Source organism: Parasteatoda tepidariorum, chromosome 7 (genome assembly GCF_982258835.1).
Source record: "Parasteatoda tepidariorum strain Cologne lab strain chromosome 7, Ptep-v5.0, whole genome shotgun sequence".
NCBI lineage: Eukaryota > Metazoa > Arthropoda > Arachnida > Araneae > Theridiidae > Parasteatoda > Parasteatoda tepidariorum.
This window is the reverse complement of record NC_141761.1, coordinates 14,010,644-14,037,416: the sequence shown is the minus strand read 5'-3', so window position 1 is coordinate 14,037,416 and position 26,773 is coordinate 14,010,644. Positions and strand designations below refer to the sequence as shown.

General features: G+C 28.3%; 1 protein-coding gene across 1 annotated transcript in view; it reads right to left on the bottom strand.

The window, feature by feature from the left end:
• LOC147806874 (uncharacterized) overlaps positions 1–16,688 on the bottom strand; it is a 28,042-nt gene extending 11,354 nt beyond the window's left edge. Inside the window, exon 1 of the mRNA XM_087168620.1 lies at positions 16,624–16,688. Within this exon, the coding sequence (XP_087024746.1) occupies positions 16,624–16,688 (65 nt within the window). The remainder of the gene's footprint in view (positions 1–16,623) is intronic.
• Positions 16,689–26,773: the final 10,085 nt, after the last annotated feature.

Sequence of the window (26,773 nt, the reverse complement as noted above, 5' to 3'; positions counted from 1 at the left end):
ATTTCCCTGATTTTTCCAGATAAAAATCTTAAAATTTCCAGGTTTCAGTTTCTTTATTCTAATAAAGTGTAGTCAAGAAAAGTGTCTATAAATTATAAAATATTTTATTCAAAATGTTATTTTTTTAACATATTTTGAAAAAAATAATTTATTTTGACAATTTGGCAAAATTTTTTATTTATTTTTTAATGTTTTGGTACAAAATTTTGAATCAAAAATCATGTATTGACCAACAAAAGAGTAAAATTAAATATTAGTATATAGTTAGTTCTTAAAAAAAGCCTTTTTTTTAAATTAAAATATGTTATAAAAGGTTAAAATGAAATAGAAAAAATTAGCATTAATGCAACAATTGTAACAATTTGTCAATAAACATAGCTGTTAGTGATTGTAAAAAAAAAGTGATTGGTTGGTTTGCTAAGAAAAAATAATTCACAGATTTCTTTTAATGGGAATACAAAAGCTTTCAGAAAAAGAGTGTTATATAAAACCTATTATTATTATTAAATTATAACCAACTAATTTTTGGGGAATTTTATAAAGTTAAAAGTACAAAAACATTTTGTCAAAATGTAAAAAAATTTCCACGAAATCATTGGAACAAACTTAAGCCATAATAAATCATTTTTAAGTAAGAGAAAAGTCAATATTTAAAAAGGTTAATTATAAAAAAATTGCTAATTAGATAATTAATTTGCTGCCTATTACTGCAGCAGTATATAAAGTATCAATAAAAAAAAATTTAAAAAAAGAAAAAAGAAAATAAAATAAATAAAAATATATTTCTAAAAAAAGAAAATTTAACACTAAATATTTATTGGATCAATTCTTTTTGAAAGCATTTTTGATCTTTTATGCTTTTTCACACAATTCAAGAAGTATATTAAAACATTAGCTACATCAGGTCTCTATAAGAGTAATTTGGGTACCTTTTATAACAGTGCCTATTAACACAAAACCCGTAGCAACTAATAATAACACCATTAAAAAATAATCACTGGCATCAATAATATTTTGTTTTATGCTCCACCCATGAAAAAGATAAGCATACTTTATTTTACGTTTTTTTTTCTTCAAATTTATTATACAGGTAAGTGTTAAAATTAATCATCTTAAATTGGACACAATTGAAACAGTCTAAATTAAAAGAAAAACACTTATACCATAATATTGGTGGTTAAAACACATTATGATTTTCGTACTTCATTTAAACAAATTTAAGAATCCAAGTATTAAGTAAGTGAACTTGATATAGAACTTAAATAAAAGTTTGTAAAAAAAATTCCTTTTTTTTTTACGGTAAATTTAGAAAGTAGTTGTTAATTTAAATTCATACAGCATTATAAGTTGATGTAAAATCTTTTATGCTCTAAGGATAATGGAACTAGGCACTTATATTTGTTACAAAATTTTTATATTAATTATTTTAAAAAAGATTTATTACAAATTATTACCTAATAATTATTATGACTGGAAATATAATTGAAATTTGCTCATTTACAAAATTGCCAAAACAAAGTAAAAACAAATGGTTTCAGATAATTTCAAAGGATTAAAATTAAGCATTTTTTTGATTGAAACAGTATTGTCATTAACTTTTCTCTCATCTAGTTTAAAAAGTATAAATTTTAATTACTTTGCATTTGTACTGAAAATTTTATTCAGTTTGTACTTCTATTCAAAATATTAGGGCCATGTTACCATAAATATTATTTAATTAAAGTGTATTTTATATTGTTGAAGATACAATTTCATATTACAGAATTCACTGTAACAGATTTATCTGAACACAAATTTTCTGTTACCAAATACACAAAGCCAAATGTTAAACAGACACAGATTTACAATTACTGATGCTTTATAAAAAATCATTATAAAAAAAAGTTATTGCAATTATAAATTTGAAATAAAATAAATAAAAGTAGTATGATCACGAATGACCATCTAGCCTTGAAATGATTACATAATTTTGTTTGATTTTATGATAAAAAATATCCCTGTCAGTAAAAAAAATTACTAATTTGATTCTTTCTCTACATGCAAAAGTTTCCAAAATACACTAAATTCTTTTTTATCATAAACACTTTATTTTACACATCTCTCCAACATCGTTATTTATAAATCATGAATAATTTGCAGAACTTCAAATTTAACACTAAACATACCATTACCGGTAAAATGACCATTTAAGAATTTTTGCATCGAAAATGTGCTTATCAACTTATAATTTTTTAACATTTGACTTCATGACTTTTTCTAACAATTATATACAGTTAATATTATATTTTTCTTTTGGTATTTTGTTTGTTTCGAATAATACTTGTCATATACCTGTTTCTACCACAGCCAGTCATTTGACCGGGAGAAAAATTTATAGCTTTATAAGGTTATCGGATCAGAAATTACGATGCAAAGCGCGTTCAATGTATTGCGTTCGGTGAGTTGCACATTTCTACTAAGACTGTTGCATATTAGTTCAATCAGAATAACTGTGAATTCAAATTTCAAGAAAGTGCCTAAAATTTAAGATTTTGACATTTTTGTGAAAGAAAAAGTGGCAAAAACTGTTTTCGTAAGTAGCTTATATTTTATTTTGATAGCTATATTTCATTTCTAACTAATTGTTAGTTTTTACAAAGAAAAATGTCAAAACAATCAAGACAGCACAAGTTCTTATAAGAAATAATATTAATTATAAGAATTATAATTCTTATAATTATAAGAATAATAATAAGAATTATAGAAATAATAATAATTACAAGAAATATGTCTGTGGAAAATGTACAGTGGGAAATTGCTCTAAAATCCAATAAGAATATATCTGAGATATCCAGATAAAACATACAATTCATAAATGAAAGAAGTCCCTCAGATATCTCATGGATATCTGTGATAAGTCACATGCATGTGTCAGATGTTTCTGGGATATACAACAGATGTCACAATACCCAAATATCTGTTTGATATCTAACAGTTGTAACTCCTGGATTTCAGAGGAACATTTCATGGATATTCAGAAGATTTGGAAATATCCAGCCTTTTAGTATACATCTCAAAGATTTTTTGGGAATATTTGATGCTACACAGGCTTATTTCTGTAATACCATAATAATTATCACCCTTACGGCAGAATTTTTTCGAGCTATCTGCGACAAAACTCTCTAGCACTAATATCTTTCTGCAAGACACTTTTAAGAATAACAATCATATATGTTTCAAATTTAAGATAACAAAATCGCTGTGCTTACAAAAAAAAAAAACTTTATATATTTTTTAAATAAAACATGCAATAATTTTTAATTTTAATATTATGGGTGATATTCTCTCATTTTGTAGGGGTGGGGTGGACACAAATTATTTCCTACTTTGCATTTTGTAAATAATCATCACAATAAAAGAATTAATAAAAAGTATGAAATCCAAAGATCTACAAAATCATGCGAATCCGGCTCCACAAATGCGTGTTTCGAATCAGGCTCCTCAAATGCTTCGTTTCAAGATTACCTTATTGTAATAAATAACAGCGCATAAAAAAATATCAGATTTCAAAAAAATGGAGAAATCAATAGCAATAACTGCAAAAAGTAGGATAGAATTATCACCTTAAAAAGTAAATACTCAAATGCACGATACGAATGTTCCGTATTGTTTCAAATATATGGGGATATTTAATATCCAAGTGAAAATCAATATCAATAACTGCTGAAAATACAATTAAAACCTTATATTGATTTACGATACTATCGGCGTAAATTGAGCATGTCAAAAATTGGTTATCCATATGCATAATTCAAATATTATGTGTAAATTTCTAAAAAGAAAATTAAATATATATTTTTTTTACCTTTCAAAAGAAAGATCTTTTCGCAAGAACTCTAACGTGCTCAGACGGCGTGTCTCTATGATTCTGACACAGGGATTATCACTTCATGTTATTTTATACATTAATATGTGCACTCCAGCGTGTCAATTTTATTGAACTTTTCTACATGTACAGTAGGGAAGCGATTATCCGGAACGATCGGGACCATCGCTATTCCGGATAACTGATTTTTCCGGTTTTCTGAATCGCTACAAAAAGCCGTCTTTTTTTATTGTTAAACCGAACTAAAAAAAAAAAAAAACAAATTTGGAAATAATCTTAAAACGAAGTAATACACTAATGATTATTTCCAAAATGATGGCAAGATAAATTTCTTTCAAAGTAGAAAGAAAAATCCTAAAATCTTATGAGGAAAAAAAATGTTTTCTTTTGAAAATGGCGGGGAAATGTATGGAATTTCATTCCGGTTTTTTGGTTTTCTGATTTCCGTATAACGGGTTCTGTACTGTACTACATTTTGTACTTAACTTTTTCAGATATAATTTTTGATCATTTTTCCTTAATTTATAACAACCAGTGTAACTTTTTGCACTATGTCATGAGAAGATCATGTAAAGAACCTACACTGATATTGAGCAAAATCTTCAGGAGCATTAATGCAATAATTATTGGCATGCTTTGTTTTTAAGTGATTGACTCAATATTTTGTTTGAGAAAGTTTGTATAAGAACTGAAATAAGAATAACAAAAAGTAAAAATTTAAAATGCTATACAAACTCAAAGGAAAAAGTATAAAGGGAGACAGTGGTAATAAACAATAGATACTTTTATCAAAATAAAACTGGACTCATTTCATCCATGTTTGACTTTTTTGATAGATCTTACTAATTATTTACATTTAAGAAAATATATGATTAGAAAAAACACAAACTGAATCTTATTCAAGTTTCACTCTTTCAAATCAATTATAGTTCTAAAATGTAACTGTTTTTACAGTTAACAGAAACTCATCTATGCATCGGAGTTATGTAATTTTTTATTTCTTGCAAAAAAAAAAAAAAAAAAAAACCAATGAAGAAAACATTAATGAAGAAAACATTAATAAAGAAAAAAAATCATAATATATATTTCTTCCACATCATACAAACTTCAATACAACTATTGAAATAAACTTTGTTGGAAATACAAAAATGTACAGAAATAAAAAATTATCTAAAATTTATATTTTTATAAAAAATTACAAAAATATTTTTTAAAACTTTTTACTTTTTTTGTACTAATGGTGTATCAGTTTTAATTTTCTGATTTATAAAAATAAATTTTAGCTTTAGATTGATATTATCACAATTCTTTAAGTCATTTTCATATAAATTTGCGAAATTTCTATTTTGTTTTAATTTCATCACTTTATTAAATAGCATTTCGTATTAGCCCATTTTGAGATATTATCATAAAAGAAAAGAAAAAAAGAAAGATCAATAAAGTTTTAACTAAGAAATGTTTTATGGAGAATATAGTAAGGATAAATTAATGAATAAGATAAAAATCATAATAAGTGTAAATTATTGCTCTTATTTACACACAAACAGGAATTTTAACATGTACATTTATTCAAAGGGCTACGGTGGGCCTGGCCTACTTAGATATTTGATTGTCCATCACAGAAATATTGGACATCATCACTTTCCAAACAGAAAAAAATCTTTGTTTCATGAATTATTTTGTTTAATAGGCTGCAACTTACAGGGTATCTACTACATTTCAAATTTTCAAATTCATGACTTTCCATGACTAATTCCAAGAATATTCCATGACTTAACGAAGTTACTATTTTCTCCGACAAAAGCACTACAATAAATTTAAAAAAGCATTATAACATTAATTGAAATGATAGGTATAACGAAAATTCATACTCTGCATCTTCATATTTATTTTAAATTTAAAAAACAGAGTAAAGAAAAAGTTGAAGCAATAAAATAGCTGAAAAAAATACAAAAGCAATTTGTTTCTCCTCTTTTTTACTGCAGAAATATATTTTAAAGATGCTTTTCTTGTGTATCGGAGATTAAAGAAATACTCCTGATATTTCTGTTCTCTTCTCAGAATAAAAAAAATGGCCAATGACTGGCTTGCTTCAGCTAGAGTTTTAAAATGATAAAATAAAATAAAAATAATAACAAAAATTCTGAAATCACAGAAGTTTAAAAGATAATTCGCTCTAGAAATGATGTTTTATCTTTCATTTTTATAAAGAACACCATAATTTTTAAAGAACACAATAAAAACATTTTATATTTTAATAAAATATGACTGTGAGTGGGGATTTTGTTACAAATTCAGATATTCAGTACATCATGAAATTGTGTGTGTGCGAGGGAGTAAATTCTATTTTAAAAAGAGAGACTTTTGGGCGCCCTGAATCCATGATTTTTTTAAAATAAATAGTTAAAATCAAGACATTTCATGACAAATTTTGTTCAATACCAAGATTCAAGACTTTCCTGGTGTGCAGATACCATGAACTTAAACCTGTTTCTCTATTGATCATAAATTGAAAAAGTTTTTGAAAAAAAGCAAGATCAATTAGAAGTCAAAACTAAATGAACACTAAAGATAATTGGCTAACAGTTATTAAATATAATTAACAGTACACAACTGTAAGACCTCAAAAAAAAATTCAAAATATTTTGAGCTTTGAAACCAAATTATTTAATTTACACTCATAACTATTCTAATTAATCCAATCTGAAACAAGTGTAATTAATTCAGGGAAATTGCATACTAAAATACTACAACTAATTTATGACATAATTAAAATGAACATACTCGTTTTTTTTTACTTCCAATCTTGTCAAGAAATAACATCAGTTGAGTATATGGCCAAGACTTTATTTGTTAAGCTGTTACTACTCGCCCCTTTTTGACTTGTTCAGCTAGATGACAAAAATTGATAAAATGAGATATCTACTTAAAGACACGAGAAAAAGAATGACATTTTGTTCACAAATATAGTTTAAAATTACTAAATTTAATTTAAAAGAAATAATTAAGAATAAATCATAGAGCAAAAAAGTTATTTTATAGATTTATTACAGGGTTGCTACTCAAATTTGGGAAGAAAAAAAAAGCTCCCTGCGTTTTCCCTGTATATATTATACACAATATACTAAGAGGAAACACACAATTACTGCGCAAATTTGTATGCTATATCAGGATAACTAATACTAGCTTTAATTGCTAGAAAAACTTAAATAAGGAACAGTTTAACATACATAAAAAAAAATAAAAATACAGCAAATAAAATAGTAAAGTATAACTGAACTATATTTAAATACCCCATAGATTGCACTTAAAGAGGACAACATTTTGTAAAAAAAGAAATAAATATTCCTTGCATTTTCCCTGTTAATTTAGTTGATTTTTTAATTCCCTTTATTTTCCAGGTTTCCCCTATTCTCCCTGTGGAGTGGCGACCCTGTATTTTATTTTCATTTCCTTAATTTAATTTTAGACGTTAGATACCAACTATTTTATAAGTTTTTAAGCAAATGTCAAAAGACTATGTCAATCAAACAATGTTCAACATTCATATGTTTAGAAATGAAAATTATCACATTTTATCCATAAAACTCTTGATCACTGTAACAATCATTTGCCTCATTTCTCTTCCTAAATATAATTTCTTTATCTGGATTTTTATTCCGATGTTTTGTTGAACTATTCAGGGGTGATTGTGATCCCAACTCAAAAATCCTGAAACTTTCTTATTAAAATCATTAATGACGCATTTCAAAAAATTAATGTCTGTATAAAGTTAAATCATTTATATTTTCAAAACATTAAATTCTAAATAAATTATTTACAGCATAATTTAAATGAATAATTATAAGTTTACTTTTATCTCTAATCACATTTATTATTCTGCCAGAAAAAATATTTACAAATAAAAGACGCCAAGTATAAATTCTAGTTCTAATATTTTTTAAATAAAAGAGACAAGAATTTTTACACATGATCGGTGATTTCTAGAAGCTTCTGGACCTAGGATTTCCAGAAACTTCAGGAGTGTTGTTAGCGAAAAATCCGGTATTTTTCCGGAGCACAATCACCTCTTTAGCAGACTTAGCTGGTTTAAAACAATACCGTTTAAACCAAATGATTTAAAAGAAGAAAAAAAAGAGAGAAAAAACAAAGTCAGAATATTTTTTAAAAAGAATCTTTTTAATAAATAAATTTTCCTGTATTTATATTGATTTTTTATTTGTTTAAATATTGCGAAGTGACAAGATGGTTTTCTCACCTTTTTGGAAATTTTGAGTTAAATTCTGTTATTTTAAATAAACACAAAACTGCAATTTTCAAATGTTTAGGGTTTTGAGTTTTCACAAAAATACCAATGTAAAATAAAGTATTGTAAGCAAATTTAAAATAAAAACATGAGGTTTTGTAAAAATGCTTAAAATAAATTAGACCATAACAAATTCAAAAGTAATTCTTGTTCTAACAAAAGTATAAACAAGAATAAGGTGCTTTTCTAAATTTTATTTTTTCAGTTCAATTTCATATTTGTTTTCTGCTACTTAGATAAACAAATTTGAATTGTATACAAATTTGAATTTTATGCTTACATTCATTATTTTAAAATTCATTTAAAATATTTTTTAAGTAAATGTTTCATAATTTTGCAATATGTCAATAAGAACATTGTTATATTTAAAGCTCAATTATGTTAAAATAAATGACACAAAAGTAAATAGTTCTTTGTTTTTCTAACGCTCAAAACTAAAACTCACCTTTACTATAATATGTGTGTATATATTTATGTAACACATTTATCAATTTTATTTCTTTTCATCAATCTTTTATTAAATATTTCTTAATTGAAAAAATACATTTTCTTGAATATCTCATTCTCCTTTATATTAAAATTCGTCACAACATATATACATATTCACACATTACTAAGATAACATTTAGATATAAAATACTATTTAACCTTTCGTTTAAAATAAAAAAACACCTGGTTTTTGGGTCTTTATGAGAGAAAAAATAACTTTCTAAACCCTGTCTACCAGTCGTGAAAAATTTCAGTAACCTTTACTTCCTATTTAATGATTTTCAAGGACTTTTGAGGTAACTATTTTTTTTCTTCAACAAAAGTAATGTTGAGAAATTGGAATTAGTTTTAAAAAAAAAATGGTTATTAGCAGATCCACTAAAATATTTTTATCTGAGATGGTAGACAAAACTTTAAATATTTAATTAAATAGCTTAACGAGAAAATTAGAATAATTTTCAGCATCATATTACACAGTTTTTCTAAGATGCAGGTGTTTGACCAATCTTAATCAGCCTTGATTTCTCAAACATATGTAACGATTTTCTTTAACAGCAAACTTTCTAAGTCTTAGAGACCCATAGTTCTCAAAATCTAACTGAATTTATGAATGACTATACATCTTTTGTTGTAAAGAAAAATATGAATATTTATTAATTTTAAGATTTTTATTTTATTACGTCTATCATCTTGGTTATTTATTTTTTTAAAAGAAATTTGTTGTGGCATATTTTTTAAATTATTAAGCAACAAAAAATTTTGTACATATAATGAATATTAATAAAACATATAAACCAAATTACTGTGAGCATAAGTTTATAGTTATAACAGTCGTCTTTAGATAATTTTTGTTATTGCTTAGACATGCTTTTAAGAACTGATATAGGTCAAATAAAAATTATACAACCTGGTTGCTTCGAATCAATGTGATCAAGGAAATGTGAAATCAATGCAATTTTAAAATGCAGCATCATGGGAGAAACATGACAATGTAATATTTCAACTAAATAATATAATTAAAATGATGAAAAGAATAAAATTGATAAATGGGCTACATAATTACAAACATTTAAAATTGTAAAAGTATATTTCAGCCTTAATGGTTTTAGAACACAAAAAAAAAATTACTTTTTGGTCATTAGCTTTAAATGTAACAATGTTCTTATTGTTATATTTCAGCATAAACAAAAAAAAAATATTTTAAAAATATTTAAAAACAATTTCTTAAACTTTTTTTTTAAATAAAGTATAAAAATAGCAATTTTAAATATTATAATAATAAATATAAGCAGACTGCATAAATACAATACAAATTTGTTCACCTAAATAATGAAAAATAATTCTGAAATTAAACTGTTAAAATAAAATTTAGAAAAGTAATTCATTCCTGTTTATACGTTTGACTGCAGCAAAAATGTATCTTTAACAAGTTTGTAAAAATAAAGTTTGAAAAACTTTTATTCTTTCAGTAATTACACAATTTAACTAATACAAAAAAACTAACATAACAGGGAATAATCTATTTTATTTTAAACATTTTAAGAGTTATGATTTTATCTAAAAATTGATTGCTTTAATTTCTTTTACATAGGCTTTTGTTTTTTTGGGGAGGGACAAAATTAATTTTACATAAACAATTAAAAATTGCAGATTTATGTCTATTTCAAGTAGGTGAATTCCAATTATCAATTAAACTCAAAATTGTAACAAATGTGAGAATTTCTATTTCATTTTTCAATATTTAAACTAAAAACATTCACACAAATAGCAGAAAATTTATTTAAAAAGATGTTTATTAAAAAAAAAAATTATAAGAAAACCAGGCTTTATCTTTTTAAAAAAAAATTTTTTTTTGTTTTGACCTTGTTTTAAACGGACAAACTATGATTCATGAAAGAAATTAAGGGAAATATACTAATGAACAAAACAAATTGCTATTAAACAACTGAAAACAGAATTTTATTATTTTTTTTAAATGATCTTCAACAAAATTTACTGTGGACAGGTAAATAAAATATATATGGGTAATTAAATAAAATATAAACCTAAGGGTAAAAAAAAATTTACACTCAGAGGTAGCTAAATAAGAAATAATAAATCACCAAGCGCCGAGGTCATTTAAAATAACTTAATTTTAAAGCAAACGTAGGAAGTTAAATTTACATTAAAGATGGCATTTACATAAATTAATGACATAAAAGTGAGAGCGAAAACAAACGACAAAGAAGAGCCGATCCACACAAATGATTATACATAGCAGTGTTTTCACTACAGCGCGAGAACGCGAGAATCTCGCATATTTTTTTATATTCTCGCATTAAAAAATGATTACCGCGAGAAATTCGCGCATTCTATAAACCAATTTCAAAATTCGCGAATTTCTCGCATTTTGAAAAAAAATTCTCATTTGCGCCATTTAGAATAAAATCCGTTTCACTTTTCTTCCTGGATCTTTTATTATTTTCAACATCTGCCTATCTAGCTTCCCTATTTACCAGTATTGTTCAGAACCATCAAGAACAACAGAACACAATCCTTCCGAACCACGGAACCTCTTTCAGAACGCATTTCTCTGCAACCACGTGTTTACCGTAGGTAAGGTTTCTTCATGTAAGACGTTCAAATTTTTTGCTCGTTAATGTAAGATGGACAAATACCTTGTAAAGCCAATATCTTCTACTCCGAAACGGACAAATGAAAATGAAACAAATGTGGGTAGAAACGATCAAAACGAAACAAATACGCATTTGAACAACCTAATGAGAATAGCTGATGAAAAAGTAGATGTAGAACATTTTCCATATGATGATGTAGCAAAAATATTCAATGCTTTAAAAATTAGAAGATGTTAAAAATGCATTATAATTAAAGAAATTATTTTTTTTTTCAAGTCTCTTTGTGTTTTTTTTTTTTTTTTTGAAATCTCACTTAACTTTTTGAAATCTCACCCTGTTTTTGAGAAAGGGTGAGAAATTCTCACCCATCTTTTTTCTGAGATGAAAACACTGCATAGGTAGTTCTAAATTAAATTTTTTAAAATACAGAACATCTGAGTCTCAGTAGTTGTTAGTTTACGTCCCACTAGATCTGAACTATGGGCTATTAGCGACAATCTGGGAAGCATCGCAGAGGATAATTCGAAGACATGCCATCACCATTTTTCATCCTCTGGAGAGGAGATGACCTCTACTTCGGTAGCCTGATGACAGGCAAAGTCAACCACTTTGCTTAAAACAGTTTAACGAGGACCGATACAGCACACTCTCGGTCCCTTTGCATGCTGATCAAAGAGGTTACTCACCCGCACACTGACCCCAGCCAGTGATGCTTGACTTCAGTGTTCTATTGGGATCTTGATGATCAGTCAGTTCACTGCGGGACTCAGAGTCTCGATGCAAAACAATAGCTATGAAGCCCCAACGTTATCACAGCCATTAGGATGAAGTCTATTAAGACTTATTTAATCCTAAAAATAAAATATATTATTAATAAAATATATAATAAAATAAATATATGTTGTGGGAAACTATCAACAATTTGAAATTTCTAACTTTTTGGATTGATTAAATAGATCGGCATCATAAGAACTAAATACTGCAATGAACTTGATTAAAATTTATAAGGTTTATGCCAATATGGCAACAATCTTCGTAAAATGTTCTACAAATGTCACCCAAATTATATGCATGGGCCAAATTTGTCGAAATGTTAGGAATTAGCAAAATAATAATGAAAAAAAATTTATATTTAATTCCATGTTTTAAAAAAAAATTCTAATTTTATTAAGTAGAAGGTTTTTATAAGTTGAAGGTTTCGGTAGCGAATATTATAGAAATAAATAAGTTCATCCGTGCATTGCAGGATGGTCATAGTTTGGAAAATTTTTAAAAGAGGCACCAATTACTTAATGAGGTTATTGTAAGTTTTAAAGGCTTTAATTTTAGGGATATTTCAGGAATACAATTTATCAGCTGTAACATAAATTTACAAATATTTTTGGATGACAATTGCTACCAGCTTTTAAATTTTTCTGGAAAGTGGCTACAATTGGAAGGTTTCTCCTCCCACCCCCTTTTCCATGAGATGAAGCATTTAAAATTGAAATGTTTAAATTTAAAATTTATGTGCTTTCTGTGGACTGACAGCGAGATTTGTCTATCAGCTAAAAGAAATATCTTTTGGGCTTTGAAAATTTACTTTATTTAGGAATTTTTAGATAATTAATTTTTAGTATATTTTGTTAATTTCACAGTTTTTCTTATTATCTAATCTCAACATTTTACTCAGCATGTTGAATTTATTTACAAATATTATAGCTTTTTTTTTTTTACTAAATTTTAATAAACAGTACTCCTAAATCATCATGGGGTAATAGTTTTAAAATGTTTTGGATAGTGAGGAACAGGATAGTGTGGAAAAATCATTTTACATAGCTTATATTATAGCAATGGTAAAAGCATACTTAATATTTATAATAATTATTCTTAATGTTGCTGATAAAAATTACTTTACATGATATTTACTATTTTGGACAATGTATTAGTCAACAAAAAAAGTTAAGTTCCCTTTTACACAGTCAAGTCACATTAATGTGACCACCACCTACTTTCGACGTCAAAGTGAAATAACCAATCGCAGAGTGTAGGTGGCAGCACATTACAGTGTAGTGTATATATTGGATGTCCTAGGGCATCGAAAAGCATTTCAGTCATTGGCGCGTTGGCGTTTTGGAAATGACTGATTTTGTGAACTGCTCGCGTACCGCCGTGGTAAAAGTATACCGTGCATGGCAAAATGGCACTATACAAAACAAGCGGCGTGGCATATGTGGTGCACCACGGGCCAAAGATGGCAGAGGCGAATGAAGGCTACGGAGATGTGTTCAGACGAATAGACGTGCAACTGTTGAGCAACTGACCGTCCAGATGAACCAAGGGGCTACCAAGAGTGTATCCTCAACAACTGTTCAGCGAACGTTGCTGCGCATGGGCCTCCGCAGCAGACGCCTGGTTAATGCACCCATGCTGACTGCTGTTCATCGGTGACGAAGGCTGGAAATTGCACGCCAGTACCGCAACTGGACGTCCACAGAGTGGCAACAGGTGGCTTTTTCCGATGAATCACATTTTATGCTCCATGGGACAGATGGACGTTGGCGTATACGGAGTGAAACGTCTGAAAGCAACACCCTGCAACAATTGCCGGAAAGCTGCAGGCTGGAAGAGGGAGCGTTATGGTTTAGGGAATGTTTTCCTGTCATTCACTGGGTGCACTCATCATTGTGGAAGGCACGATGGATCAGTACAAGTACGTATCTGTCCATGCGGACCATGTCCACCACTACATGCAGATGATTTTTCCTCAGAATGATGGCATCTACCACCAGGACAATGTGAGGTGTCATACAGCTCGCAGTGCATGTGCGTGGTTCGAAGAGCACCAGGATGAATTTACCGTACTCCCCTGGCCGGCAAACTCACCGGATTTAAACCCAATCGAGAATCTGTGGGACCACCTCGATCGGGTTGTTCGTGCCATGGATCCTCAACCGCATTATCCAGCGCAGCAGGCCATGGCACTGGAGTCGGCATGGCTCAACATCCCAGTGAACACTTTCAGAAACCTAACTGACTTTCTTCCTGCACGTCTCGTAGCGGTCCGCTCTGCCAAAGGTGGTTATTCTGGCTTTTGACAGGTGGTCACATTAATGTGACTGGACTGTGTATGTATAAGATGCATTGCAGTGTAATGATATCCATGTGTATGGTTTTAATTTTTTATGTTGATAGAAGTCAATGAAAACTGCATTTATCTAAAAACAGAGAGCTTAAAATGCAATTTCTTTAATAATATTTATTAATGCAAATAAATTCTAGTGAAGTTTCCTTATTCTATGTGTCCCGATTTCTGTTTTTTATTCTATGCAGCTGTCTCTTATCTCATAGCATGTGTACCATAACATAAATTATGCAAACATAAAGTTTTATTTTTCCCCTTCAAGTTTATCTACCATGTTAAGATCACGGTACACTAAAAGAATAGTACTCCCATTGGTCTTCTAAATTTTTATTGTTTGGTGTGACTTTAAAAACTTATAATACTATAATTTATGCCTGACTAAGTTCTACTAGATAATAGAAAAGTCTGAAGCATCTGAAACAGGCTTCCCCAACCCAGGGATGACTATTTCCTCCAATCAGATAGCTTATTATAGTCACTAACTAGGCTTGTTATAAGAGTGAGAAAAAAATAAAAAAGCTAAAATACACATATCAACTCGTGAAAAAATAATTAAAAAAAGTATGTAAAACTCATTTTCATAATTTACATACTTATTTAAAGTTATAATTTGTGCACATTAACAGTCTAACAAACCAAAGATTATCATGATTAAATAGGATAACATAGTAAAGTAAAACAAAATAATGCAGAAATATTAAGAAAAATAGACACTAAAGATTTTTTTTTTATTCAGGAACTTTTTTCTAAAGTTTAAAAAGTTTGAAACTTTGCCCAGGGACAAGTCAGATGAATCTCTTGCCTGGCTATAAAAGAAATCAGCTATAAAACTGAAATTTTATGAATATATTACACCAAAGACCATAATAATCTTCAATTAGTAACAATCTTTAATAATTAAGAGCTTAAAAAAAAGGATGGTAGATTTTGACTTGAAAATATTTCTTATTTCATGCAAATTTTGAAGTTAATACACAATAGAATTATTTACTTAATGGACAGAAAACATTGAGAAAAATATTATAAAAACTTTAAAATGGCGAGCATAAATTATTAAATTGATCATTAATTTTTGTAAAGATTTAAAAATTTTTTAGCTGAAGCAATGTAACAAAAGCAAAAGGAACATTAAATAAATTGTATGTGAAAACTAAAAACTAATCTATAAAAATAAACAGACTTTAAATAAAATACTTTCATCAACGAATAATTTGAATGAAATGCTTATTATTTTACCATACTTAGTCAAAACTACAATTTAAAAGAAAAACAAAAATTTTAAACATAGAAATGCTTAATAAATATAAATTATTATATCTTCCTTTTACAAAGTAAATATTATGTTTAAAAAAAAAAGCCACAAAATATAAGTAAACGGCAAAAAAATGAGAAATAATTACACCTGCATCAGGGTTCATACAGAGACCAGAAGAAGAAATCCAAGGAGTATCCAAGGAGTCCAAAATTTTAAGGACTTATCAAAAATTTAAAAACTTTGTGTAAAAGATAACTAGACAGTTTTTTTCTTTCTTTAAATTAAAAAGCAGTTATTATAAGGAACTTGCAAAAATGTATATTTCACATAAGATATTTTTTTCCTAACCCTTTTGAAATAAATCTTGACTTTGTCAAACTTCATCAAGAAAAATAAAGTTATCACTTTCACACATAAATAAATACATAGTACAGATGTTAAAGGTTAACATAAAAACATACCAATCTTATATTTTTAAATTTGAATACATAACAAAATCTAAGGCATTTCATACAAAAAAAAATCACAGTAAATCATTAATTAAGTTTGCTCGTAGCATGTAAAATTCAAATTATTTGCTGTTATTTTTTTCTTCTAACTCTAGCAATTCAACTTTTTCTTTCTTATTACGGAAGTTTTTCTTAAACTATTAGATTTTAACAGCTAAGTCATATCATTTTATTTCCCTGCTTGAACAGCAAATTAATAAGTGGACTTAGTAAGTTCATCTATGCAACACAATAATCTAAGGAGTTTCTAAGGACTAATTTTGAAATCTAAGTAGTTCCAAGTACTCCTTGGAGACTTTTTCATTTCCAAGGAGTTTCTAAGGAGTATAAGGAGTTTGTATGAACCCTGCCTGCATAAACAAATATTTTTGATGAAAAATGTAGACCTCCAACTTTTTTTAACACATAAAAATTTAAATAAAATAATTAAATTTCTTGTGCCTAGCTAACTGAAAAATACCATGTTTTCGTACCCTCTTGTCCACCAATACCACAAGGATAAATAGATACAGAACCTCTGTTCATCATCCAGTGCACATTTCAAACTATTTAACTGGGAATATGCTCTGAAAGAGAATAGAAAAATGTTATAAAATTTCAGCTAAACATCCATAGAAAAGTATATAACAATGTTTTTGAGTAAAGACATGAAAGCTTACTTCATTGAAATGAAGTAAATTTTCATGCCTGGGGAAAAAAATCAAAATTGAAGCAAAGAGGACAAGGTTATTAACAGTGGAGAAAACGCTAAAGTCAAAGTTGGCATGCATTAGACAATTGACTGTTTTATCCAGATTTAAACACAGTTTTAACACTCATATCAGAAACCTAAAATTTTAGGTAAGAAAATAATTATTAGCTAATATGAATGTGAAGTAATTATAAATAAATAAACATAGAAAATAACAAGTGATCAACTATGATGTTCAATGGTTCTGACATTAACCCCCCTTTTAGTTTTGACAATCACTGTCGAAAATCATAAGTTTTGGTGAAGAGGATGATTGATTATCAATAGTAAATATTGAATAATTATGACTAAGAATTTGCAAAATTGCAATTTATCTAATTTACTACTAGAAAAATATATAGAAATTGAAAAAAATTATGATTTTTTTTTTAGAACAAAGTGCAGTCACTGAAATATATGAAGTATAATAAATAAAGTTATGAAATAAAAAAAAATAGAAGTAAATTTTGCTTCCTCCTCACAGATCTAATAAAATAAGTCAGAGTTTAACAGATGTAACAGTTGCTACAGTCAAATTTTTAATTTTCACTTCAAATCTATTGCAGTTTATTAGTAGTATATTTCATTTGAATTACCTATATGATAACTAAAATTTATTGAGAATAATCTATTTGATTAAATTTGTGTGAATACAATATTTTCATATTAAGTTATGCTGAAGCTACCAAATATTATACACTCATTTTTAAATTATTTTGCACACAAGCAATGGACAGATGTAGTTTTATCTTATGCTTAGCAAAGTGCTTCTTGTTAAAATTCTTAGTTGAACTATTACGGAATTAGTTGCAAATCACAGTTTTTCTTAAATTTTTACATTTTATTCAGATTTTTAAAATAGAGATATTTAAATAATTTCAAATAGAGACCTGCTTTTACAAAAAAAAAAAAAAAAAAAAAAAAAGAACCCAGAAATTTAAAATTACAGGCTCCTAAAAATCTGCAGTTTCATCAAAGCTAGTGAAATCACCGGAGTATTGGGAAATTTATTTTAATAACTGTACTAAATATTGTTATCAACTTGATAAAGCACTTTAACCGATTGATTGAAAAAAATTAATCGATTTATACGAGTAAATGATATAATGATTACATAGCAAAATTATTCCGTAAAAATATATATAATTGTGCACATTACAGTATAAAATTTTTTAGATTATTATTGCTAAATCAGGGGTCTGTCTAGGTTTTTCTGAGAGGTACCTATTTTGTGAAAATTTAGACATAATTTGTGAAAAATTAAAAATTATATTTAAAAATCCAACACAAAAATATGGCAAGAATATGGATTTATCATTTCTTAAGGAATACAAAAATAAAATTTTAAGAAAAAGTATTTTGTGAAACTACCGTTTTTCCTAAAATTAAATGTGTGAAACTACCGTTTTTCGTAAAGTTGAATTTGTGAAGGTACCGCTAAACGGTAGTAAATTCGGTCTGGACAGACCCCTGTAAATAAAATATGCAAGTTATTTTTTTGCATCGAATTATCGTTGGATAAACAAACTTAATAATTGTGGGCAAAACATTTTCAATTCGACTAAAAAGTTCTTCAGATATGACGAAATATTCGAAATATAAAACTTAACATCAAGGGGTACAAATTTTGGACTACTCTCCAGACCAAATTATTGGGACCTTTTCCACGATTGTGGGTCAGAAATCCTAATTCTTCAGAATACGTTAATCCATCTGATTTTGTACCTTAAAATGTCATCTGCACTAATTAATTGCCATATTTGAGATCACCCTTTCAAACCATGAGGACTGAGTCAGAGAATGTGAAGATCTGATCATTAGATCAAAAATCATACTGGGTGGTCTGATTATTTTTTTCAAGCTGCACACATAAGCATGAAAAACAAATAATATGAATTACAAAAAAAATACGCAGGTTAAGATTATACAATTATTAGTGACAACTTTAGTTTTAAGAAAGCTAAGAAATCTGTCTAAATTGTACCATCAATATTCAGACGAATAACAACTACCAACTCAACAATTAGAAAAATAGTAATTATCTGTAATGTAAACTTAACAGTTATAATATATCAAACATAATAACCTTAAAATATAAATAATACATTAGTCATTAAGAAAGCAAATAAATTATTTTAGATACATTTTTAATATATGATGTATAATATGAATAATAATTATATTAGTAATTAAAATGCAAATATTATGCATGATTGAAATAATTATGTAGATGGATGTTTAATAAAATATCTTTAATGACAAAAAAGAAACATGTCACTGGTTTTTATAAGTTTTTGCCACATTTTGACAAACAGTTTATTATACTTTTCGACAGGTTTTTGACATGTCGTGTTAAAACCAGCTTTTGATGCAAAAACTAAAGCCCTGGATAGTAAATGAAATCTCTCCAGGAATTTTTCCATATCACAAGAACCTGTCGTGCAAACTGCAATTGCCAATGCATTTAATAGATTTTAAAATCTCAATTTAAAGAAAAAAAGATAAACAAACTTGATTGGAGGTCATGAGATATATATCCTTCAAGTTGGTCCTCGTCTGTAATGTGTCCAGTACCTTGTAAACCACTGCCCGGAAGTTGCAAATATTTGGAGATTATTCAGCTACAGATCATGATAGGGAAATCTTCCCATTGCCCAAGAATATATGTTTTTTTTTCTTCCGAGTAACACTTTTTCCTAGAGAAATATCAAAATTAAAGCAACTTTTTTTAAAGCATCTTATAATTACAATCTAATTGATAATATAGATAGTAATAAAGATTTTCAATCTATAATAAATCTTTTTCAAATATGTGATAACTAAAATACAATAAGCAAGAAAAATAAATTTAACGGCTTAAAACAGCTGTAATCCTTTAATATTTTACATAAACAATATAAAGACTTTTTTTTTAAAAAATCATGATCTAAAGAATTATTAAAATATAATGAATTTTAATTAATATAACTAAATATAACAGGTACACAACTCCAAGTCACAAATTTAATTCACAACTACTAATAGCATAGAAATTTTTATAATAATATAATGTTAAGTATGAATACTTAAACGAAATTTTAAATATAATATACTACTGATATTACACCTACATTTTAGAAAAATTTAAAAATGAAAATTATTACATTTTATATCTTTTAAGAAAATCAATATAGAAATGCATTAAAAAATATTTACTAGTATAATAAATGGTTAAACTGAGCTCAAGAATAATTAACCTTAAAATTAAATCATGAAATACCTATTGCATTTTAATATATTTCACAATGCAAGCTATATTAAAATTTAATTTAGGCCAAGGGTCAGCAAATTAGTAGATAGAAAGAATAAAATACAAAAGAAGTAACAAAAATTACAAATTGCAGATTTGCAATGTGAAACCAAAGCAACTAACAGAAAGCTTACTTGTTATTCAAATTAAATGGTTAATTCTATGTAGCTAAACTATAAAAAAGTATTCTTTAAATTTGAGTGTTGTAAAATTACTGGAAAATTAAAACATTTTATTATATTTGAAAATGTAAACAGTTTTAAAACTCAATTTAGACCACCGCTGATCATAGTAGTATATAGGAAAGTAAATAAAACACAAGAAACAACAGACATTTCAAATAGTAGATTTGCAAAGTTAAGCTTATGAACTAACTTCATCCAATAACAAAAAGTCAATTTGTTACTGAAATAAAATGGTCAATACTATAATAGTTAAGCAATAAAAAGAGTGCTTTTTAATTTAAAGATTTCATGAATTGTTTCATTATGGCAGCAGTAACTGAGAAATACTAATTGTAAATACATAAAATTGTAAATAAAAACACTTTAATTAAAATAACGGATGTGATATTCTACTGTATTTACAAAAATAAAATTAATATATCTGCCTGGAAATAAAGACAGATGTACAGACAGAAGTAACGGTGGCTAGCTTAGCCTTGGAATAGAGAGGTCCCTGGGTCAATCCAGATCCTTAATCCTCGTTCATGATAAATAAAAGATGACATGACACAAAATTAGTTTCGCTTATTAAAGGTGCAAAGGTTAATAATAGATTGCAAAAATTACAGAGTGATTTACGTTGTGTACAGACAGAACGACTATTAAGAACAAATTTAAGATTTCCAATAACAGCGCTTCGCCTAAGCCTATGTTAACCAATCAAATTCAACGATGCGCGTAGAAATTTGCACCTCAGAATTTGAGAGGGAATTTAATTTTGAATTTAATTTTGAAGAACCAGTAAAATGACGAACAGCCATGCCTAATGCAAGATGCTTCGGTGTCTGTATTCTGCCCTTTGAGGAAAGAAAAATTAAATCTTGGGCTATAGATAGCAGTTTCAATCTGATGCCTGGCTCTACATTGACGTGTCTTTCTAAGATGACATCTTCTGAAGCGCCAATACACCAAGCAAGAAAATTAAAAAGTACTGGTGGAATAATTTTCAAAGCAGCATCCTCTGTTAAATCACATGCATTATAAATCACAACATTTGAAGGCACATCATTAATAATTGTTTTTAGTGCAATGGATGAGGTATACAAGTCTCTTAGAAGTCCTCCTGAAAAGTTATTTGTGGCTCTAAATGTTTCATCAGCATCTTCACTGTCAGTGGAGCTCTGTTCGCATAAATTTATTATTGTTGGAGCTGATGTCAGGCAAACAACTAATTCACTCATATTTTTTGATTTTTGTTTGACAAAATCAATTTGAGGACATGCTTTATTAATTTTTTTCTTTAAGGTATCATTCCTGAAATCTTTCATTTCAATACCTTCAACTTCCTTTACAGTTCTGATAAATTTTTCTTTTTTCTTGTTCATATCATAAACTTTGTGCTTTTTAATGACTTTTTCTTCCAAAATACACTTTTTAAATACCTCAAAAGATTTTTCGTATAGTTCTGAATTTTCAGAAGAAACTTCTTTTACAGTCAGAAATTTAGTGCAATTTTTATGACAAGACCTATGGTAGCAAACTTCGATTGCCACCATATCTTTGTCACGTATTTGCATAAGCAATTTCTCATCGTTTTTAGAAATTGCAGCAGACAGCAATTTATTTTCTTTAGTTTCACACTTACTTAATGTTTCTTTTTTTCGCTTGCCAGAATGACGTTCTTTTGTGTATTTTTCTGTACGACACAAAATACATATTTCAGGCAAAACATTTGCACGTTCTCGATTAATAAATTTTTCATTGTCACATCGAGTAATTATTTTCTTTTCCATCATTTGAAATAAAGCATAGCAGTGATAAAAATTATTAGTGATAAGAATGAAAGAACTATTTATTAAGAATTAAATAATGTTTTATTCAGAATTTAAGTTTTATTTAAGAATATATATGAGAAAATAATACGAAAGCAAAAACATTTGAACGAGCATTTAACAGTTTGTTTACAAACACAAGATCGAAGCAACAGATGTTTTTAAGAAAGAGTCGATTTGATTCGTTAGCTGTCTGAGGCATGTTTTGAAACCTGCGTTTTTATTGGTTCATTGCTAGCGAGAAGAAATAAGGCTGATAAAAAATAGTTCGTACTTTTTTAAGACCATATAAAATAATGTGCAATTATTGAACTTTAAATTTTGCGTAATAAAATATTACGAAACATATTTTTTAATTTAAATGAAAATTAAAGTTGCCCCTTTTTCATCGGAACGAACTTGAATGATAAACGCTCTTGGCCCAGGGTCTAATTGGGGAAAAGGTCGCCAGTTCAATGATTGATGATCATAGTATCTTTTTAAAAATTTTGAGTTAACGACTTAGATTTTAATCTTTTTGTTTTGAAAACCCATCCTTCAAGATATGATTATGATGTGCCGTAATAAGAGTGTTTTTTTCGTGATTTATTCTCCTTTTGAAATAAAGAGAAATACTTGGGGAAAAAAAATTTTTATGGTAGTGGGGAAAAAAAAAGTGTTTGTATGCTGGTTTTAATGAATTAAATTTCCTTTTTTACCTTATCGCATAAAACAATAAAAAAAAAACAGACTAAAATATGTTAATTTTTCGAGTTGAAAGTATTTCTTATATGATTAAAAATAACATTAAAAATTTTATTTATTAATATTCAAGGATTCTATTTTTTCATTTTTCCTTGAGTGAAATACGAAGAGGTCGAGCTAGATTTATTATTATTATTATTATTTTAAGTTTGTTATGAATTCGAAATCCGAGGATTTAAAACATCCAGAACATGCAGTTTGTTTCGTAAAAAAGTTTTTATTATGAACTTTCAGAATATCAGAATCCTTTAAAAAAAATGACCAGAAGTCTCAAATCGGTATTTCAGCGATAGAGAGAAAAAGAAATTTTTTTTTGTCAAAATCGAACCATTATAAGAATGAAGTTGGTAAAGAAAATATTAAAACCACTTTGAATACGATTTAAACTTGGTGTTTTTAATAATTGCTTTATAACTCTCCATATTTCCTCTATCAGTGAACCAAGTTTCGATGTTTTCAGACGGACCCTCTCAGGCGGCGATTGATAGCGTTTTCTTTCTTTTTTCCTCTCTATTAAATTCACAACTCCCACTACGCAGACTTTTATGACTTCTATTTTTTAAAAGGGTACTAAAAATATACATCGAGGCAGTTTTTACGTAACAACCTATATTTTGTAGCATTAAATTCTCGATTTGTTTAGGTTAATGCGATAAAATAAAAAGATATGCTCGTTTATTTTTCTATTCAGCTAATTGACTATAACAATAAGTTGAATTATTTTATTTTATTTTTATATTATAACCGTCGTTGAACAGTCGACCCAATTTTTGGGTTTACGTTTACTAATGTTCAACTACGTAGCGCTGTAATTTTGAACCCAATCCAGAAGACAAGGAAACTCATGGATCAAATATTGGGAGAAATTTGCCTTTGTGAGGACTTTTTGATGGAGCCAACCCGCATTTGCGTTACATGGAGAGGAAGACACCTCCCACGGTTAGCCTGACGGCTAGGAGATCCGTCTACCACTGAGGATATCTCATATCAGCACTGTGGTCAGTGCAAGCCGGATGCGGAATTCGTATCGACCAGCCATCGCCGGGATCGAACCCCGGTTCACCTCATTGGAAGGTGAACGCTCTTACCTCTGAACCATCGCGGCTCAAGTTAAATTATTTAACAGAAATCACTACCGAAGGGCAGCCTGGTTGATAGGGCATTGGGCCCATGTCCAAGAGGACGCTGGTTCGAACCCAGCCGGCTAAAGACACCCCGGGCAGTAAATGGTGACTGATGCACGTTAAATCTGTCTAGTCACAAAATCCCCCATGTTCCCATAACAAATCAAACCTCTGGGGGTACTGATCCAGCAGTTACCTTGTCTTCTGGATTGGTTCAAAAGTACAAGTCTACGGAGTTGAACATTAGTAGTCGTAAACACAAAACAAAAGTGGGTCGGCTGTTCAACGACGGTTATAACATATAAAAATCACTACCGTAACTTTAAAACTACTCAAACATACACATTGTTCTACTAACTGGCCATGCGTTTTTACTATTTATATCCTAAATGCAAGGGGCATATACATATACCTACTTATCGTAAGTGTGATTAGTTTCTTCAAAATGTCCTGTACGAAGGCTAGATTTTCGCAATGCTTGTCCCAGGAGTTTCCTTGTTTTCTGGGTTGGGTTCAAATTTTAAGGCTACAGAATTGAACATTGATATGCGTTAACTCAGAAATGTGTTACCCGTTCAACGGTGGTTATGAAATAAAATAACATTCAATTAACCAATGTCTTTTCATCCGCTTTCTCTAAAAAAAAATTATAAGAAATTCTGATGACACATTATAAGATAAACTTTTCTACAAAATGATCATGATATCAGGAAAATTGTGAGACACTCAACTCGATTCTTACAAGTTATACCTAATATTTATTTTTTGTTCAAAGCGATAAAAAAGCTTTTTTCTTTATAATTTCTTTACATTAGTTTAACTAATTCAACATTATATGATATTTGTTACTTATATTCAAAATAAAAATACTATTTATATGCGGAAATACACCTTGGAAGGATAATATTTTGAAACAATACATTTATCATTGGAAAACCAATTACATTTAATTATCGAAAAAGAAAAACAATTATCATGTTATTTTTTGACTAGCTGAATGCTATCTATCACATGTTATTCGTTAAGAGAAAAAAACAAAACATGCATGTTAGTTAGCATTGTGTGCAAGCATTTTTAGTTAGGAAATGAGTTATTTTAATCATTTCGTTAAAACTTTATGTGTTAAAAAAGGCATTCACGCTACAATACATAAACAATATAACAATTTCAGAAACAAAAAGGCGTATTATAGATCGTATTTCACATTTTATTTTTAAAATTTAACTGCATGTTTCTAATGACATTTGTAAGCATAATAACAATATTGTTTACATGTGTACTAATTTTGATGAAAAATATATAAACAGTACAAAAGCTGATTATACAAATTATTTAATCTACTGATTTTAAAAGTTTTGATTTTAATCGAAATGTGCGTTTTGCCGAACTCCCTCCCTGCCCTTTGTAACAAACTGTTGCAGTTTTAAGAACTCCTACCCTCCCCTCCAGGCGGGATGTCATTATTTTATGTGCTATTATTAATTTAATACGTATCTTACACTAAAAATTCCCATTTAGTGAATTAGCAAGTTTGAAAGGAAACTATGAAAAAGATAATGACTTAAATATGGGAATCATGCAAGAAAAGGAAAAAAAAATTAGAATTCCTCTCTTAAAAGGAGACCTTACAAAGAAAAGATTGAAAAACACAAATGGATGACAAGGGAAGGGAAGGGTAGAGTGCCGGAAGTAACTTTGAGCGATTTTTAAATAATTAATATGTTGGCAAGTAATCAGAAGTAGTTTCTCATTTTATTCATTTTTTTTCTATCCTCCTCAGTTTTTATTTCTTTATACTTTTCACACTTTTTAAGAAATATAACTCAACTAAACTCAAACACAAACCCGTACTTTCCTTGCATTAAATGTAACTTTTTTTTCGAAGGATTTCGATTCGTTATCATCAAAACATGGAGGGTTGTTGCCCGTATAAAATACGGGTTCCAAATATTAAGGCTGGTGAGCGATTGAAAGTTCGGTACCCTAATTGTTAATGTCACTTTGTGCGTATTTCGCTATTACTTAAAAACTTTTAAAGCAAATCGTAAAATTCATGCACACGATTATAAAATTCCTTTATCCGATGATAATTCAACATAAAAAATAATTTTTAATAATTATTTAAACTAATTCAATAATATCCTCCTTAGTTTTGCGTGTGAATTGTGTTTAATCGATGAAAGGCCCACGAGTGCAAAGGGTTAAATTTATTCGCTTTTTCTTTTTTAAAGCGTTACTTTTAAAAATAACTGTCATTCAGGTGATTTGCAACGTCCGCCCTTAAACCGCTTCGCTGATTATCCCGAGTTAACTCGGGTACGTATATATTGCAAATATTTATTATCCCGAGAGAACTCGGGCATAGCAGAATTTGTCGGTACGCTTTGTTTTCCTAAAGCAAAAAAAAAAAAAAAAAAAAAAAAAAAAAAAAAAAAAAAAAAAAGGAAGAAGAATCTGCTGTGATCAGAAATTTGTTAGGGAGTTATGCTGTTAGATTGTGGGACTGCAAACATGTTTTGTGCAATTGTTTATACGATGGTTGATGACATTACATAGAAGAAAAAGGGTAAAACAAATGGGACATCACTTCACTGGCTGTTGTAAAGTATCAATTTGTGTTGTCACTTTTAAAAACTATTATACAAAGACTACTATTTAATTTTCTTCACTTTCCCGAGAAACTCGGGATAGTAAACTAATAGTGAATTAAATATTTTTTCACAAATA